This window comes from Lutra lutra, chromosome 13 (assembly GCF_902655055.1).
Source record: "Lutra lutra chromosome 13, mLutLut1.2, whole genome shotgun sequence".
Lineage (NCBI taxonomy): Eukaryota > Metazoa > Chordata > Mammalia > Carnivora > Mustelidae > Lutra > Lutra lutra.
The window spans coordinates 10,868,913-10,886,117 of NC_062290.1; the positions used below are offsets into that span (position 1 = coordinate 10,868,913).

Sequence of the window (17,205 nt, forward strand, 5' to 3'; positions counted from 1 at the left end):
GTGGCAAATTAAAAATACAAATTAAAAATTCGGGGCACCTGGGTGGCTCAGTGGGTTAAGCCACTGCCTTCGGCTCAGGTCATGATCTCGGAGTCCTGGGATCGAGCCCCGCATCGGGCTCTCTGCTCTCTCGGGGAGCCTGCTTCCTCCTCTCTCTCTGCCTGCCTCTCTGCCTGCTTGTGATCTCTCTGTCAAATTAAAAAAAAAAAAAAAATCCGTGGCCCTTGCTGGAAAATCAAAGTTTCACAGGGTCACTGCAAACTCCACTATGGGCTCCCGGGTGTCACAGATCCAAAACTTTTAGTAACCATAGAGTTTTCAAAAGCTCCCCTACCTAACCTTGTAAACTCAGAAATGCCCTCTAGGTTGAGACTCACTGATGGAGAACAGATTTTACAGAAAATAATTATGAAATAAATACCGCTGCATTTGCAAATGGAGAAGTGAAGTGCACTAGGCAGTAGACGGTCCTGGGATCGTCACACAGCAAGGAGAGAGAGCATGGGGTTGCGGAGAGAACAGACTTGGAATCACTCGGCTCCGGACCGCATCTCCGCTCTGCCACCTCTTGACTTGAGAGCACCATTGTCTGCGGTCACCACCTCACCCCTACATTTGAGGAAGGAGCCACCCCGGCTCCTTTTAAGCTCTTTGCAGACCCCCAGAGCTGCATAAATAGAAACGCTTGTATCAGCTCCTGGCCTACCTCACATTTCCTTTGAGAATCGTGTTCCTTATTCATGTCATTGGCTCCTGTCTGCTTTGCCACTGTCTTTGCAGTTGTGTTTGTCATTCTGTGGCCTCTCATTGGCCTGTTTGTCCTCAGAGCCATATGTCACCCTTGCTCTATTCTGTATCACGGGGCCGCCATCCCCCATGGGATGCATTTCCAGGCTCCTCGCATCAGATAGTTTCCAGAGGGCTGGTCATGGGAGCCACAGACCGGGACTGGCAGGTACAGGGGGTAAGGGAGAATGCAAGGTGTCTTCCCCCCTCTCTCTGCCCTGTGGGGTGTCTCCATCAGTGACTCTGTCTTCTGCATGCCTCCAAACATACCTTCCCTTCTGTGGTTCCAGCTTCTGCCGGTCAACCTTCATCACTATGTTCTGGTCCCAACAGAGAACCTCCTGCATTTGAGGTTTATTAACCCCCCTTTCTGGTGGGATGCCTCTAGCCTTTAAGGCAGTAGCAGCTTCCTGCTGATGTGAGTTTCTGCGTTTCATTGCCATGTTTGCTTAGCTTTTCAGCTCACCTACCACATTTGTAACTAAGTCCATGTATTACCTTCCTTTCTCTCTCTTTTTAGTTTATTTCAGAGAGAAAGAGAGGCAAAGAGAGTGCCAGCTGGAAGGGTAGCGGGAGAGAGAGAATCTCAAGCAGACTCCGCACTGAGCACAGAGCCCAACGCAGGGCTTGATTCCACAACCATGAGATCATGACCTGAGCTGAAACCAAGAGTCGGATGCTTAACCAACTGAGCCACCCAGGTGTGCCCAAGCTCCTGCTCTCTAACATACCCAGAATGGTTTCCATTTTTGCCACTGGACCCTGACAACTCTTTTGAAGTCATAGAACATCTTTATTGCCTTCACTAGTCAGGGTGGCTGAGATCAGCCCAAGCCTCTGAAGCTGAAAGTACCGATTCCCCAGACCCACCCCACGGAGGTAGTGATTTAGTTGTGGTGGTGTGTGGACCAAGAATCTGGATTTCCATAAAGCTCCCTGGGTGGTTGTGCCGCCTAGCACTGGTATAGGGAACAACAGAGCTAGGCTGAGGTGGAGGGGCTGGGAGTGGAGGGTCACTGGGTCACGCCCCCATGGAGGGCTTCTCTTCTACAGATCAGGCTCGCAGCAGGAGAGCCTGCCTTGGCAGAATTAGAAATGTCAACCTCCCATGGGTGTCACAGGACAGTCAACTATGTGTGTCCACAATTGGAGGATGCTAAGGGATTATTTGCAGTGTTAAATGAGATCACGCATGCGACCGCTTCTCACACATAGTTGTTGCTCAAAAAATGATAATGTCTCTCCTTCCCTCAAATTAAGTGAAAGCACAGAAGTGCAGAAGGCTGTGAAATTATGTAAACTAGTCCTGAAGCTAACAGAATCTAGATATTAGATATCAGAAAGGATAGATAAGCAATTTAATAGTAAAAAAAAAAAAAATCTCGTTGCTTGGTGTGTATCATGGTTATCTGAGCTGTTGTCTCAACATTATAACCATAGGACACTGGCGGTTGGCTCTGTTGACTGTCAAGAGATAATTTAAGAAAATAAGTTCTAACTGGGAGTCTGGATCAGATTGCATGTTAACACATTCCCTAAGGAGACCTGAGTCTTTTGATTATGCCCTTACTTGGCCACTAGAATTACTGCATACCAGGATCATGCCAGAGACCATAACTTTGAGCGCTTTACTGTCCAATTCTTATCAAAAGGTTGGTTATGAGAAATAATTTTCATGGAGGATTGCCTGAAGGGTATGCAGTCCATTCATACCTCATTTAGATAACCTAAATATTATTCATGGTTTAAGTCAAGTCATTGGCCCTCGATGTAATATCTTCTTGTCAGTTTCCCTTTACTTGGCCGGATTAGTGAAAAAAGATACATCTATCCTTATGGAATTTTTGCACTCTGTGTTAAAAGAGGAAACTCTCAATTTAAGAAAACAATTCCATTTACAGTTGTACCAAAAGCAATAAAATACATTGGCATAAACTTAACCAAAGAGGAGAAAGACCTGTATTCCGAAAACTATAAAACACTGATGAGAAAATGTGAAGGTGACACAAACACATGGAGACCTGTTCCATGCTCATGGCTTGGAGGAATCCATATTGTCAAAGTGTCTGTACTGTCCAAGCCGTCTGCAGAGTTAATGCAATCCCTATCAAAATACCAGCAACATTTTTCACAGAACAGAACAAATCCTGAAGTTTGTGTGGAACCGCGTAAGACCCCAAACAGCCAAAGCAGTCTTCAGAAAGAAGAACGCAGCTGGAGGCGTCACAATCCCAGATTTCCAGATCGACTACAAAGCTGCAGTAATCAAAACAGTATGGTCCTGGCGGGAAAAGAGACAAATAGATCAATGGAACAGAGCAGAGAGTCTAGAAGGCAACCTTCACTTACGTGGTCAGTTGATTTACAACAGAGGAGACAAGAACATGCAATGGGGAAAAGACCGTCTCTTCCACAAATGGTGTTGGGAAAACTGGACGGCCACATGCAAAAAAAATGAAACTGGACCGCTTCCTTACAGCATACGCAAAAATACACTCAAAGTGGGTTAAAGACCTCAATGTGAGACCTGAAACCATAAAACCCCTATCGGGTAGTGATCCATAGAAACATTTTTCTGGACCTGTGTCTTGAGGCAAGGGGAACAAAAGAAAAATTAAACCATTGGGACTACACCAAAATAAAAAGCTTTTGCACCTTTTGCAAGGGAAACCATCAACAAAACAAAAAGGCAACCTGCTGAATGGCAGAAGATATTTGCCAGTGATATATCCAGTAAAGGGTTAATATCCAAAATATTTAAAGAATTTATACAGCTCAACACACATAGAACCCCAATATCCAATTTGAAAATGGGCAGAGCAACTGAATAGACATTTTTCCAAAGGAGACGGACAGATGGCCAACAGACATCACTCTTTGTCAGAGAAATGCAAATCAAAAAAACCACAATGAGGCATCACCTCACACCTGTCTGAATGGCTAGAATCCAAAACACAAGAAATAACAAATGTTGGCAAAGACGTGGAGTAGAAGGAACCCTCATGTTCCATTGGTGGGAATGCAAGCTGGTTGCAGACCCTGTGGAAAACAGTATGGAGGTTTCTCAAAAAATTAAAAACAGAATTACCATATGATTCAGTAATCCTGCTATTGGATATTTACCCACAGAAAACAAAAACACTAATTTGAAAAGATATACATACCCCATTGTCTGTTGGAGCACTGTTTACGATACAGAATCAACCCAAGTGTCCACTGATAAATAGTGGATCAAGAAGATGTGGTATATTTATACAATGGATTCTTACTCAGCCTAAAAATGAGGAGATCTTCCATCTGCAACAACATGGATGGGTCTAGAGGGTATCATACTAAGCAAAATATGTCAGACAGACAAAGATAAATGCCTTGTGATTCCATTCATGGGTGGAATTTAAGAAACAAAACCAATGGACACACGCATACACAAAGAAACAGACAAAAAAAAAAAAAAATAGACTCCTAATACAGAAACCAAACTGGTGGCTCCCAGAGGGGAGGTGGGTGGGGGGTGGGAGAAGTAGTTAAAGGGATTAAGGGTCTACTTACCTTGATGAGCACTGAGAAATATAATGAAGTGTTAAGTTATACTGAAAACCTGAAACTATTACAACAAACACTGTGTTAATTATGTTTCCATTAAAAAAAGAGAAAGAGGAAACTCTCATAGGTGTTTCTAGACGAGGAAACCAGTAAGTTACCAAGGCCGGGGCGTCAGACTAGCGTGAAACGACTCCCCTGTGAGCCAGGAGGCAGGAGCACAGCAGTGCTCTATTTATAGGAAACTGAAGGAAAAGGACCGAGCTAAGAAGCCAGTAACCAGCCAAGATCTATATGAGATCTAGTCATATAGGAGGCCCAAAGAAAGACCTGTCTGGACATGGAGTGACTCAAAGTTGGCCATCAGGGTGCCACTGCTGAGGAAATTAGGAAGTGTCCCAACCAAATGAAGTTGAGTCAGAAAGAGGTGTGTCACGGTAGGGGAAGACGGAGAGCCAGAGAAACGAGGATGAGCAAGGAACCTTGTAATGATCGAATCTGAAGAAATGATGAGAATGTGACATGAACTATAACTTTTCCCTGAAGAATCCTTCCAACAGAAGAGCCCTGTGAATTAAGGGGAGGTGTTTCATAGTTAAAAGTGAAACAGTGAGAAAGTAAAAATATTTTAAAATACCTCCTGTGGAGGGGAAGAGAGAAGAGGTCAAGGATTGGTTTCTCTGGAAACAGGCCATGAAACAGTTTCGGGTTTAAGATACTTAGTAGAGGTTCACACCTGTGTTGAATTGTGTCCCACAAAAACATATATGTTAAAGTCCTAACCCCTGGTACCTGCGAATGTGGCCTTACTTGGACATGGAGCCTTTACCAATGTCACGAGGTTCAGATGAGGTCACGAGGCTAGGCCCTCATGCAGTGTGACTGCTGTCCTCATAAGGAGAGGAAAATGCTGTGTGAAGACAGGGACACATGGGGAGAACACAGTCTGACGACAGGACGCATGCAGCCACAGCCAAGGGACATGGAGGCTCAATGGTCACCGCCAGAAGCAGGAAGAAGCAGGGAAGGATTTTACCCAAAGGGGGAGCGTGGCCCTGCTGACAACCTTCACTTTGGACTTCCAGCTTCCAGAACTGTGAGAGAATAAATTTCTGCCGTGTTGAGGCACACCTGTGGAGACATACAGAATCTGTGGAAGGAGAAGGGGAGGGAGTGCGGCTGGGCAAGCAGAGGGAGAAGTCAGGCTCCTGTGAAGGACCCATGAAGCCTATCCAGCTTGGCCGGGAGCTGCCTCATCGTTCAGTCACAGGATGTAGGCTACCCCACAGAGGCCATCGCCCGGGGAAGGTGGCTCTCCACAGAGGCAGACTGACGGAGTTGAGAGGAAAGCTTAGATTTTCTTAATGATTTAAAAATAGAATGATAATAAAGCAGATAGACATGGAAAAAATGTTATTACTAGAAGGAAAAAAAATGGAATTATGATTTGGTTCATCCAGCAAAGAAGAAATGGGTGAAAATAAATGTTACAGTAAATTGCAGTTACTAGTAAACAAACAAGAGAGAAGCAAACCGAATGTAATCATAACATAGTGGGGAGCCTGGGTGGCTCAGTGGGTTAAGCGTCTGCCATCGGCTCAGGTCATGGTCCCAGGGTCCTGGGATCGAGCCCCACATCAGGTTCTCTGCTTGGCAGGGAGCCTGCTTCTCCCTTTCCCTCTGCCCCTCTCCTTGCTCCTGTGCTCACTTTCTCTCTCTCTGTCTCTCTCTCTCTTAAATAAATAAAATCTTTAAAAAAAAAATCCTAACACAATAGATGTGAATTTGTTGAAATCCCCTTTCAAATGACAGAGTCTTAAATTGGCAAAAACAAAATGAAAATCTGGTTTTAAATTATTTGTAAGGAACACAGATAAAACAAAATGACAACTAAAAAAGTTAAATGGATAAGGATATGCATTATTTGCAAATGCCAAGTATATGCAAATAAAAGGAAAACAGAGGGACGCCTGGGTGGGTCCCTTGGTTAAGCGTCTGCCTTTGGCTCAGGTCATGATCCCAGGGTCCTGGGATTGAGTCCCACATTGGGCTCCCAGCTCAGCAGGGAGCCTGCTTCTCCCTTTGCCAGCTGCTTCTCCTGCTTGTGCTCTCTCTTTCTCTCTGGCAAATAAATAAAATAAAATCTCAAAAAAAGAAAGGAAAACAGAAGTGGTGTATGTCAACCACAGTAGAACCCAAAAGTAAAATTATTAAATAAGAAAAGATACTTCTAAAAACAAAGAATACATTTCACAAGGACACTGTTATACATACGTTATACACTGGTCAGCATTGTTATGGAAATTTTAAAGCAAAAACCAGAAAAAAATGTAGGAGAATATGATAGAATTCGAATCATATTATCATAACCCAAGCAGGAATAAACACCCTTACCCACATGTCTTTAAAGTTCTAGTACTTGTATTTCTCTGGGAAAGAATCTTAGAATTTGAGCCAAACTTGGTAAGTACATTAACTATTTGAAGGACAATTCATTGTTACATTCCTTTCTATTAAAAGGCTAAAGCGTCATTCCAATGGTGTAGGAAACGTACCTGCTTATTATCATATTTATCAGCCTTGGATGTCCGCCATCTTTGAAACGTCGGCCAACCCAATGGGCAGATAATAGCATCTCAGTCATTTTAATTCCTGTTCCCTTACCGCTGATGGGGCTTATCCTTTTCACAGGCTTATTGGTGAAATATATTTCCAGTTCATGTCCTCTGCTTATTTTTATACTACGTGGTTTGTCTTGTTTCTTCTATAATCCTTTATAATCAATTTGTAGCATCTCCTGTCATTTGAGCTGCAAACTATTGTTCATTTTTTGGCTTTATTTATGGCATCTTGTCATGTAGACATTTTAAATTTTTATAGGGTCAGATTTGCTCATTGTTCCTTTAGGGGTTATGGATTTACTGTCTTACTTGTTAGGACAACCAGCCTGAAATTACACGTATATTCCCCTGTATTGTCTTCTAATACCTTTCTGGCTTCATTTTTAGCATTAGGTCCTTCCTTTATTTCAGCTTCAACTGGCTGCATTGTATTATCCCTATAGGCAGCTCTGATGGGTTTTGGGAGCGGGGATAGAGAGGTGAATAAGTGATAACCAGGAATTTCTATTTTAACAGGAGCTTGGGAAGGAAAACAGTTTCAACAATGAATAGGTCACCCATCATGACTGACTACAGATGACTTGCCATTTCATTTACAAAGGTAAGGAAACATAGTCTTCATTTGTAATTAATTCCAATTGACTCACTGTTGAGCTCTTACCCCTTTTATTTTATATTTATTTACAAATATTCTAAATTCTAGTTCATGACCTTTAACTTTGACATTATCAAATTTAAAACAAATGACAAGCAAATAGAAACATAGGAAATTTTGTGAATGTCAGCATGCCTCAGGGGGCAAACCAGAACCCAGGAGATGTGGTTTCTGCTGTTGATTACTACGTGTGGTTCAGGTTTTGAACAGCATTAGTGTTTTCCTTATTGTCAAACGTAGAGTGCTCACTGCAGAATCCTTGGAGAATATGGCAAAATATAAAAACGAAAACCCAAGGCATTTATAACCCCATCATCTGCAGATAATCACCCATCGTTCTGTGAATTTCTTTCCTCCTGCCTTGCATACACATAGAGAAATGTATATAATTGTATGTAATCTTTCTAAAACATAGTTCTCTCAGCTCCTGTAGTTATACATGATGTACCTTGACTGGTACAGGGATACAGCGATTCTAAGAACAAACAGTAATTACCACTGTGTTCCTTTCAAATGGCCATTTGCAGTTTACGAGAACATTCCCTGGCATCTCGTTTGCCTCCCCTGCACAGACATCCTGGTGGTAGGTCCACAGGACCCTAGTGAAACATCAGCCTAAGAAACACAATCAGGCAACATTTCACAGTGTCCCTTTATCATTATTAGCATTATTGTCTATTTTGTGCTGCTTCAAGGGAATTGTTTTTTAAAGAATGGAAGTTTGCCTGTTTCTCTCCTCCTCTTCCCTACTGTCCATTCAGGGATGCCCTACGGAGTTAAAAAAAAAAAAAAGAGAGAGAGAGAGACCATCTCATCCTATGTCCTGCATTCCTGCCAGTGAGCCACCCCCTCACTAAGGTGGTTTTTCAAAGCACCATTCAGAGTTGCTATTGAAGTTTTTTGGTTTTTGAAGCTTCCAAGTCTTAAAGTGAAAGCCTGACATGGCATTCGTTAGGGAAATCTCCATTCTGTTGCATCTATGCCACAGTTGGTTAAAGAAAAGCCAACTCTTACTGTCCTTGGCACCTACTAAGTTGGAGACCTAAGCATACCCTAGTAGAGAAATGGGCTAAACCTTCATAGAATTCACCGAAGAGAGACAAAGAACCAAAGAAACATGGCAAAGATGTCTGTCCTTACCATGAATCAGACGCATGCAAAATAAAATATTTTTGCCCAGAATTGGCCAAGTGTTTTATGTGATTTTAAGTGAAAACACTTGTGGCTGGTAGAGATCTAAAGTAGGTGTATTTTACCCAGTAGACATTATTATAAGATTCTCTGGCAGCTGTTTGAGACTTGCTGTTGGAAATGTAAGAACACAGAGAATAGTTTTATTTATAAAAGAGAAGCAGGAAGCGTCCTGTATGCCCACTAGTAAGTACCAAAGTGTGTTGCATTTTCATGATAGAATTATGTAGATGTTAGACATTTTTTCTAATTAATATTTAGTGATGCAGAAAAATGTTTATGACAAAGTGTAAAGGGCAAGTACAAGTTTGCATATAATGGATGATCCCAGTTTTGTTAAAAAATAAAACACACATTTGAAAAAGATCAAATGGTAGAATAGCCACATATTAACAATTACTCTTCGTGGGTAGCTGGATTTGTTTTACTTAGGGAAGAAAAATATTTTTTTTAATTTAAACATTACTTTTAAATTTTAAAATGACTGAAAAATAATGAACAGTTGTACATTTGATTAAAAAGGGAGGGAGGGAGGGAGGGAGGAAAGAAGGAAGATTAAGGAGAGTTAAGAGGAAATAGGGGCAGGGAAGTGCCAAATAAGTTGTAGTTTAAAATAGGACCCTCAAGCTAAGCATCAGATAGAAGTTGACGTTTGAGCCAAGACCTGAAGGAGATAAGCAGGCGTCTGGCTGGGGAGGATTGTTCAGCCAGTGGGAATAGCTCAGGCAGAATGCCTTAATTTAGCTGCATTCTGGTGTCTTTGAGAAACAGCAGTGTCTGAAGCAGAGGCAAGGGGGGGAGCTCAGAGGTGCTGAGGTCAGAGGAGGAATAGGAAGAGGATTGGAAAATCATGTGGGGCCACATCAACCACTGTAAGACTTTGGCTTTTACTTTGGGTGTCAAGGGAAACCACTGTGGGGTCTTAAGGGCAAAGTGGCATGATCTGATTAGGTTTAATGATAGATCACTCTAGCAGAGAGTAGATTATCAGAAGGCAAGGGTGGCATCAAGCCCCGTTGGGAGGTCATGAAGGATAACTCACACATAACAAGATGGTGGCCCTGCCCAGGAATGCACAGCAGGAGTGGTGACAGGTAACTGGATTCTGGACATCTTTCAGTGGCTGTGCTGACATGTTGACCATGGTATAAGAGAAGGAAGACTCAGCACACCTGGGTGGCTCCGATGATTAAGCGGCTGCCTTCAGCTCAGGTCATGATTTCCAGGTCCTGGGATCAAACCCCATGTTGGGCTCCCATCTTGGCAGGGAGTCTGCTTCTCCCTCTCCCTCTGCCTCTCCCCCTGCTTGTGCCCTCTCTGTCCATCTCTCTAAAATGAATGAATAAAATCTTCAACAATAACAACAACAACAACAACAACAAAAAAACAGAGAGAGAGAAGGAAGATTCCAGTATTTGGGACCTGAGAAGCAAGAGGTTGGAGATGCCATTAAGTGAGATGGGGAGGGTCCAAGTGAAGGAAGTTTGGGAAGGAATGTCAGGAATAGGGTTTTAGATTTGCAAAATTTGAGGTGTCTGTTATGTTAGATATCCAAGTGGAGATACCAAGAAGACCATTGGTTATGCAAGTCTGGAGCTCAGAAGAGAGATCTGGGTGGTAATTGGGAATTCCAGAGAGAGTATGGATAGAGACGAGAACCAAGAAGTCAGTCTTGGACACTCCAACATTAAGAGGAACCATCTGAAGAGACTGAGAAGTGATCAAGGAGGTACAGGGAGGGTGTGGGTAAGAAACAAGGGACTATTGGGCTCTAGAAGCCAAGTAAAGAAAATCAGGGAAGGGGGAGTGATCATCTTTATCAATAATCTGATAGGTCAGGCACAATGGGGGTTTAGAATTAGCCATTGGATTTGGCAACACGGAGGGAATTGGTGATTTTGAGGAGGAGGTTTTCAGGTTAGCGGTGAGAGCAAACCCCTGATTAAAGTGCATTAAAGAGAGAATATGTGAAGTGGAATCAGGGCTTGAGAGGAGCAACATCTTTTTCAAGGAGTTTTGCCACAAGGAGGAATAAGGAAATGAGGGGGAAGTGGAATCAAGAAAAGGCTTCTATTTTTTAAGGTGGAAGAAACGGCGGAACCCTGATGGGAATGAAATAGAGCGGAAGATTGAAGCTGACACGAGAAAAGGGAGACCTGTAGGAGTGATGCCCTTAGGCATGTGACAGGCTCTGCACAATTCAGACAAGCTTTCATGCTTTAGGGTTAACTTCTGCTACGTTCATTGCCAGTTTTTCCACCTGTTGCTTGCCTTTTCATTTGTTCACAATCTAGTTTGACATCGAGAAGTTGAGAATTGTGAATAGGCAAATCGATTACGTTTTTTATTTCTTCGATAACTTTTATGGTTATCCAGATCTTGGCCTATTCAGGGATCTGTTATCAGATAAATACCTATATATTCTTTTTTTTTAAAGATTTATTTAGTTTACAGAGAGAAAGAGAGAGTGAGCAGGGAGGGGGCAGAGGGAGAGGGAGAGAGAGAATCCTCAAGCAGACTCCACACCAAGCACAGAGCCCGACACAGGGCTCAAGCCCAGGACCCTGAAATCGTGACCTAAGCTGAAATGAAGAGTGAGGTACTTAACCGACTGAGCCACCTGGGCGCCCCATTTACCTAGATATTCTTTTTTTTTTTTTAAAGATTTTATTTATTTATTTGACAGACAGAGATCACAAGTAGGCCGAGAGGCAGGCAGAGAGAGGAGGAAGCAGGCTCCCTGCTGAGCAGAGAGCCGGATGCTGGGCTCGATCCCAGGACCCTGAGATCATGACCTGAGCCGAAGGCAGAGGCTTAACCCACTGAGCCACCCAGGTGCCCCAACCTAGATATTGTTAAAGTAATGATGTAATTGGAGTTTTTGCAGGGGCACAATCAGGTTTGGTTTTTTATACTGAGACTGTTATTACTAGACCTTTCAGATTTTATAATTCCGCTAATATGGTATTCAAACCTCACCAAAATATTATGAAGAAATTAGAAAATCAGTTATTTTTAAAATATATTAAGCAGATACAGTGTGGGAAACTATAGCAGGTAGAATCTGTCTGTACTATAATGGACAGATTATAACCCAGCTAGTTACATGGACACAAATGGAAATGTTAATTTATCTAAGAGAATGCTTTGATGGGCAGGGAGTAATGGGTCTGGTGAGGTTTCCATGTTCCATTCTTTAATTTTCTTCGATGACTTTTAGTCCTGTCAAGCTCATGGCAATCATTCAGTTCCAGTGCAGGGAAATGGCTGGCAAATTCTTTTTTTATTTTTAAAGATCACGTGTGCTCACAGTGGGGGTGGGGCAGAGGGAGAAGGAGAGGGAGAGAGAGAATCTTAAGCAGACTCTGTAACCAGCTCCAAGCCCAGCGTGGGGCTTGTTCTCAGGAGCCCAAGGTTCATGACCTGAGCCAAGATCAAGAGTCAGATGCTTAACCGACTGAGCCACACAGGCACCCCAAAATGGCTAGCAAATTCTTAGATTTCCATACACTATAACTATTAAAATCCCAAGATTTAAAATGTTCTTCTGCAACCCAAGTGTTCATCAGTAGATGAGTGGATAAAGTAGATGTGGTACACACGCAAGCATGCACGTGTGCGCACACACACACACACACACTCGGCCGTAAGAAAGGATGAGATGTTGCCATTTGTGACACCACGGCTGGACCTAGAGGGCATTATGCAAAGTGAAATAAGTCAGTCAGAGAAAGACAAACTCCAAATGACTTCCCCCTATATGGAGAATTAAAAAACAGATGAATAAAGAAAAGCAGAAGCCGACCCATGAATGCAGAGAAGAAGCTGCTGGTTGCCAGAGGGGAAGGGCTGGGGGTGTGGTGGGTAAGGTGGGTGAAGGGGAGAGGGATATACGGGCTTCCGGTGACGGGGTAAGTCCCGGTGTAAAGGGCACAGCATGAAGAATAAAGTCGGCGGTGCTGGGACAGTGTTCTCTGGTGACAGCTGGTAGCTGCACTGGCGGTGAACACAGCAGAACCTACAGACTTGTCAAATCACAGTGCTGCACACCTGAAACTAATGTAACATTGTGTCAATGATACCTCGGTTAAAAAATTCTCTTATTAAAAAAGATGAAACAAAATAACATGGAAACAAAATAACATGTGCTTCAAAGTCTTACAAAAAACTAAGAAGTTACCCCTCCCCGGTGTAATGAATGAGCTTCGTGCAACTTAAGATGACACCCTTGGGGCACCTGAGTGCTCAGTCAGTTGAGCCTCTAACTCTTGGTTTCCACTCAGGTCATGATCTTGGGGTCATGGGAGTGAGCCCCACATGGGGCTCCACACAGAGCCTGCTTGAGAGTCTGCCTTTCCCTGTGCCCCTTTTGCTTGTGCTCTCTTGCTCTCTCTCAAAAAACAAACAAAAAATTTTTAAAAAGACCCTTATTAAATGTCATGGTTTCCTGATTATGTAGTTATCCTTGTTTGCAGTATATGTAACTGGCTTTAAAAATTCAGGTGAATTCATAGTTAAGTGCAAAAATCTTAGCATTAAGAGGGGAAAGGAATGTGTCTGAAAATCTGATACATCCCAATGGAAAAAAAAATATTTGCTCTAAAACATTGGAAGAAATCAGAAAGGTAATCAATAGTGTTGAGTATGAAAAATGTAGAACTTTTATGTGTCATCATTATGAAAGACAGCAACATGGAAAACATCAATAAGGTGGTTGCAGGCTGATTAGTTACCTCGATACATAAAAATCAGTAAGAAAAGCACTAGTAATAGTAACATAATAGGTAAAATTCAATAACTAAAACACGAAGAGCCCCATAGATAAATGGAAATAGTAATAGAAAACTCAGAAGAAACACAGGAGCTCAAAAAATATATGCCAGCCATGTTAATCATCACCAGTAATTTTTAGAAGTGCACATTAATACCAAGAGATACTTTCATTCACTTATGAAATTAGCAAAGGTGATTAAAATAATACGGCTAAACATGTAATGAAATGAGCTCCCAGTCACTGATAATAGTATGAATGGGTATATTCTTGGAAAGAAATTTACTCATACGTTTTTCTAATGACCTTATAATTCTAGAAATCTAAGAAAACGTTGACACTAGACAAAAATAGAAGCACAAAATAGTAAGTGTTGTATCATTTATAGAAGCAAATCCCTTGGGCCACCTCCCCATCCTTTAATATTAGCATTATTTTTTTAAAACTTAAATCAATTAGCCAACATAGTATACATCATTAGTTTCAGATGTAGTGTTCAGTACTAACATTAGCATTATTAACTGACTTATTAATACACAGTTGTGTTCACACAACGGTGTCTCTTGCAACTAGAAAAAAAAAGTCAGTATTCTTAACAATGAAATGCTGATAATCAAGTGGGAAAAGGCATATTCTATCAACGTTCGTTGAAAACTGCAGGGTCGAGATAGGATCCTAATACTTTTAGTAGAGTTGTGCATGGACGAAAAGGTGGAAATAAATTTGTCCAAATGTGAAGCGTGGAGTTACCCAAGGACAGTAGGATTGAGTACTTCTTTTGTTATGATTTATATTTTTTGGTACTTTCCAAATGCTTTTATAGGAAGCATCTTTAATTAGAAGAAAGTTCCTTGTTGATTTTTTTTTTTTAAAGACTTTATAGGAAGAAACTTGTACCCATGATGTGGGCTGAGACTTCCATCCCGCCTTTGTGAGAGCACATGGGGGCCAGTACAGTGTACAACCAAAATGACTTAGAGGTAAAGATTTCTTTCAGAAAGATTGAGGGACACAGATTTTTTTTTTTTTTTTTTTGATTCTGAGAAATCTCTTCATTTCTTGGAAACAACAGCAATAGACACAAAAACATAATGAACCAAACTGGATTCTCCAGTTAACAATGTTATTAGCCTGTGGTAGTTCAGGGTAGAGTTGGAAATTCACAGGGGTCCATTTTGCTCTTACAGATGTCGTCTGCTGCTGAAAATGGAGATGCCGCACCCGGAAAACAGAATGAAGAAAAAACTTACAAAAAGGTGAGTGACGGTTTTGTTTTCTTTCTTCCGCTCAGAAAAAGGGAACGCTTTCATTGCCCGGAATGTTAATCTCTCCTAGGCCTTCTCTCCCTGTAAAGCGGTCGTGTGTAAGTTACTGCCTTAGTTTCTTATTGTTCTCCCAATTACTACACATGCCATGGTTCCGATGACACGGATGCAGCATCCAGTAGTCCCGAGGCTGACACGGGTCTTGGGCTGGGATCTGGGTGTCTACAGGGCTGCAGTCCTTCCTGGAGGTTCGAGGAAAGAGTCTGTTCCCTTGTCTTCTCCAGCTTCTCCAGACTGCCTGCATTGCCTGTCTCAGGATTCCCTTCCAGTTCCAAAGCCTGCAGAGACCAGCTGAATCTTTCTCAGGCTGTATGGCTCTGACGCTTTGAAGGATGCCTGTGATAACCGGAGCCCTTCTAGATAATCCAGAAGCATCCCTTGTTTTTTTAAAATCCGCTGGTTAGCAACCTTAATTTCTTTGGCAGCCTGAACTCTGCCTAACATTTTTGTGGCTTGTAATGATTAGGACAGGGACATCGTTGCAGGGGTGGGGGGCATGTTTCTGCTTACCTACCGTAGTTACTGTGCTATAAAAAATCGACAGGAGGGAGTTATTCAAAAACTCTTCTTATTCCTAAGAAGAAGGCCCTTATGTGGACGGTGTGCTCTGTCCAGTGTGTGAATCATTTTTTCTAAGATTTTATTTTTCAGAGAGAGAGGAAGAGAGAGCTCAAGCCGGGGGAGGGGCATCGGCAGAGGGAGAAGCAGACTCCACACTGAGCGGGGAGTCCCGTGCGGGGCTTGATCCCAAGACCCTGGGATCGTGACCTGAACTGAAGGCAGATGCTTAATAAACTGAGCCACCCAGGCGCACCCCCCGTATAAGAATCTTTTCATAGACTTGCTACTTCCCTCCAAAATTTTACACATTTTTCCCTTTTTATTTTGGAAAAAAAAAAAAAAAAAGGAATGTGAAATTCTGTCCCATCCCTTTCTAAGCCTCTCAGATTCTGTATCTTTTTTTTTTTTTTTAGATTTTTTATTTATTTATTTGACAGATCACAAGCAGGCAGAGAGGCAGGCAGAGGCGGGTGGGGAAGCAGGCTCCCCACTGAGCAGAGAGCCCGATGCGGGGCTCCATCCCAGGACCCTGGGACCATGACCTGAGCCGAAGGCAGAGGCTTAACCCACTGAGCCACCCAGGCGCCCCTCAGATTCTGTATCTTAAGCCCATTTCACAAAAATCCCCTTCCAGCCTTTCCAGGGTATCTCACCTTGTGGCTATTTGACTTTGGTAACTTCCTTGGTCCTGGCAAGGAGGCTTCTGTGTGGACGCATTACAGGGGCGTCTGCCTTCTCAGGCACCACTGCTCCTGCTTTTAAATGGACTGTGCATTTTACTTCTAAAAGTCCTTGCCCTCCTTCCGTCTTGGGAGTGGGAGGTTCGTGTATGGAAGGGTGGTTCTCTATCTTCACTTTCCTGTTTGCGTTTTACTCCTTCGTGGATAGCAAGACCTGTTGTCGTAGAGTGCATGGACCGTCTGATCCAACCACGTGTCCGTTCGGGTCAGGGAATTAACAGGATATGGAGACGCTGCCCGTTTTCCTGATAAATCTTTTCTCCAGACTTTCCTGCTCAGCCACACAGAGAAACACAACCAGGGAGTTGCCATCCGAAGCCATGATGTGGGCGGGGCCGAGTGGGGGAAGATTCAAGAGCTCAGGAGTGTCCCGTGACAGGGTCTAAAATGTGTCAATCTGGCCACAGGCACTTATTTGTAGACTCCGGTAGAAAACCAGATCCCAACCCATTTACCCAAGACTCCTTGTAAATGGAGTCTTCAACTGTTTCCGATCTGTTTCGGGTGGTTTTCTCAGTCCCCATCCCGATGCGCGGTGGTTTTTGACCTCTGACCCCCAGGACTTCCTTAGTGACGCAGAAGTAACACAAGGAATGGGACTGTGAGATCTTGGAGTTTTCTCGGTTTGTCTTGTCCCCAGATTAGTCAAGCCAGGTGTTCAGTAAGACACATGATTCTGTGATCAACACCTCTATAGCGTATTTCACTCTGCAGCATTGGTAAGGTTGTAAGAACTAAAAATCGGATATTAAGATGGCAAATAACTCCAATCCAATAAATGAGAGAAGAAGCAGGAAACTTGACAGAAAACACCAATGGTTTGTTTTATTATTATTTTATTATTATTATTTTAATAAATTTATTTTATTTTATTTTTTTATTATTTCAACCTGACAGAAAACACCAATGGTTTATTTTATTAGTATTTAAAGAGTGGTGGCCCTTCTGTGATCTTTGATCTTAAGAGGAAGATAAGAATGGAGGCGGAGGTGTTTCACGTCTCTGAGAAAAGCAC

General features: G+C 42.6%; 1 protein-coding gene across 3 annotated transcripts in view; it reads left to right on the forward strand.

Annotated features, from left to right (window-relative positions):
• PIP5K1B (phosphatidylinositol-4-phosphate 5-kinase type 1 beta) overlaps window positions 1–17,205 on the forward strand; it is a 290,783-nt gene that overhangs the window by 105,073 nt on the left and 168,505 nt on the right. For all 3 annotated transcript variants that reach the window (XM_047701150.1, XM_047701151.1, XM_047701153.1), the window contains exons 2-3: window positions 7,464–7,548; window positions 14,752–14,820. In XM_047701150.1, the coding sequence (XP_047557106.1) occupies window positions 14,752–14,820 (69 nt within the window). In that variant the 5' untranslated portion in view covers window positions 7,464–7,548. The remainder of the gene's footprint in view (window positions 1–7,463; window positions 7,549–14,751; window positions 14,821–17,205) is intronic.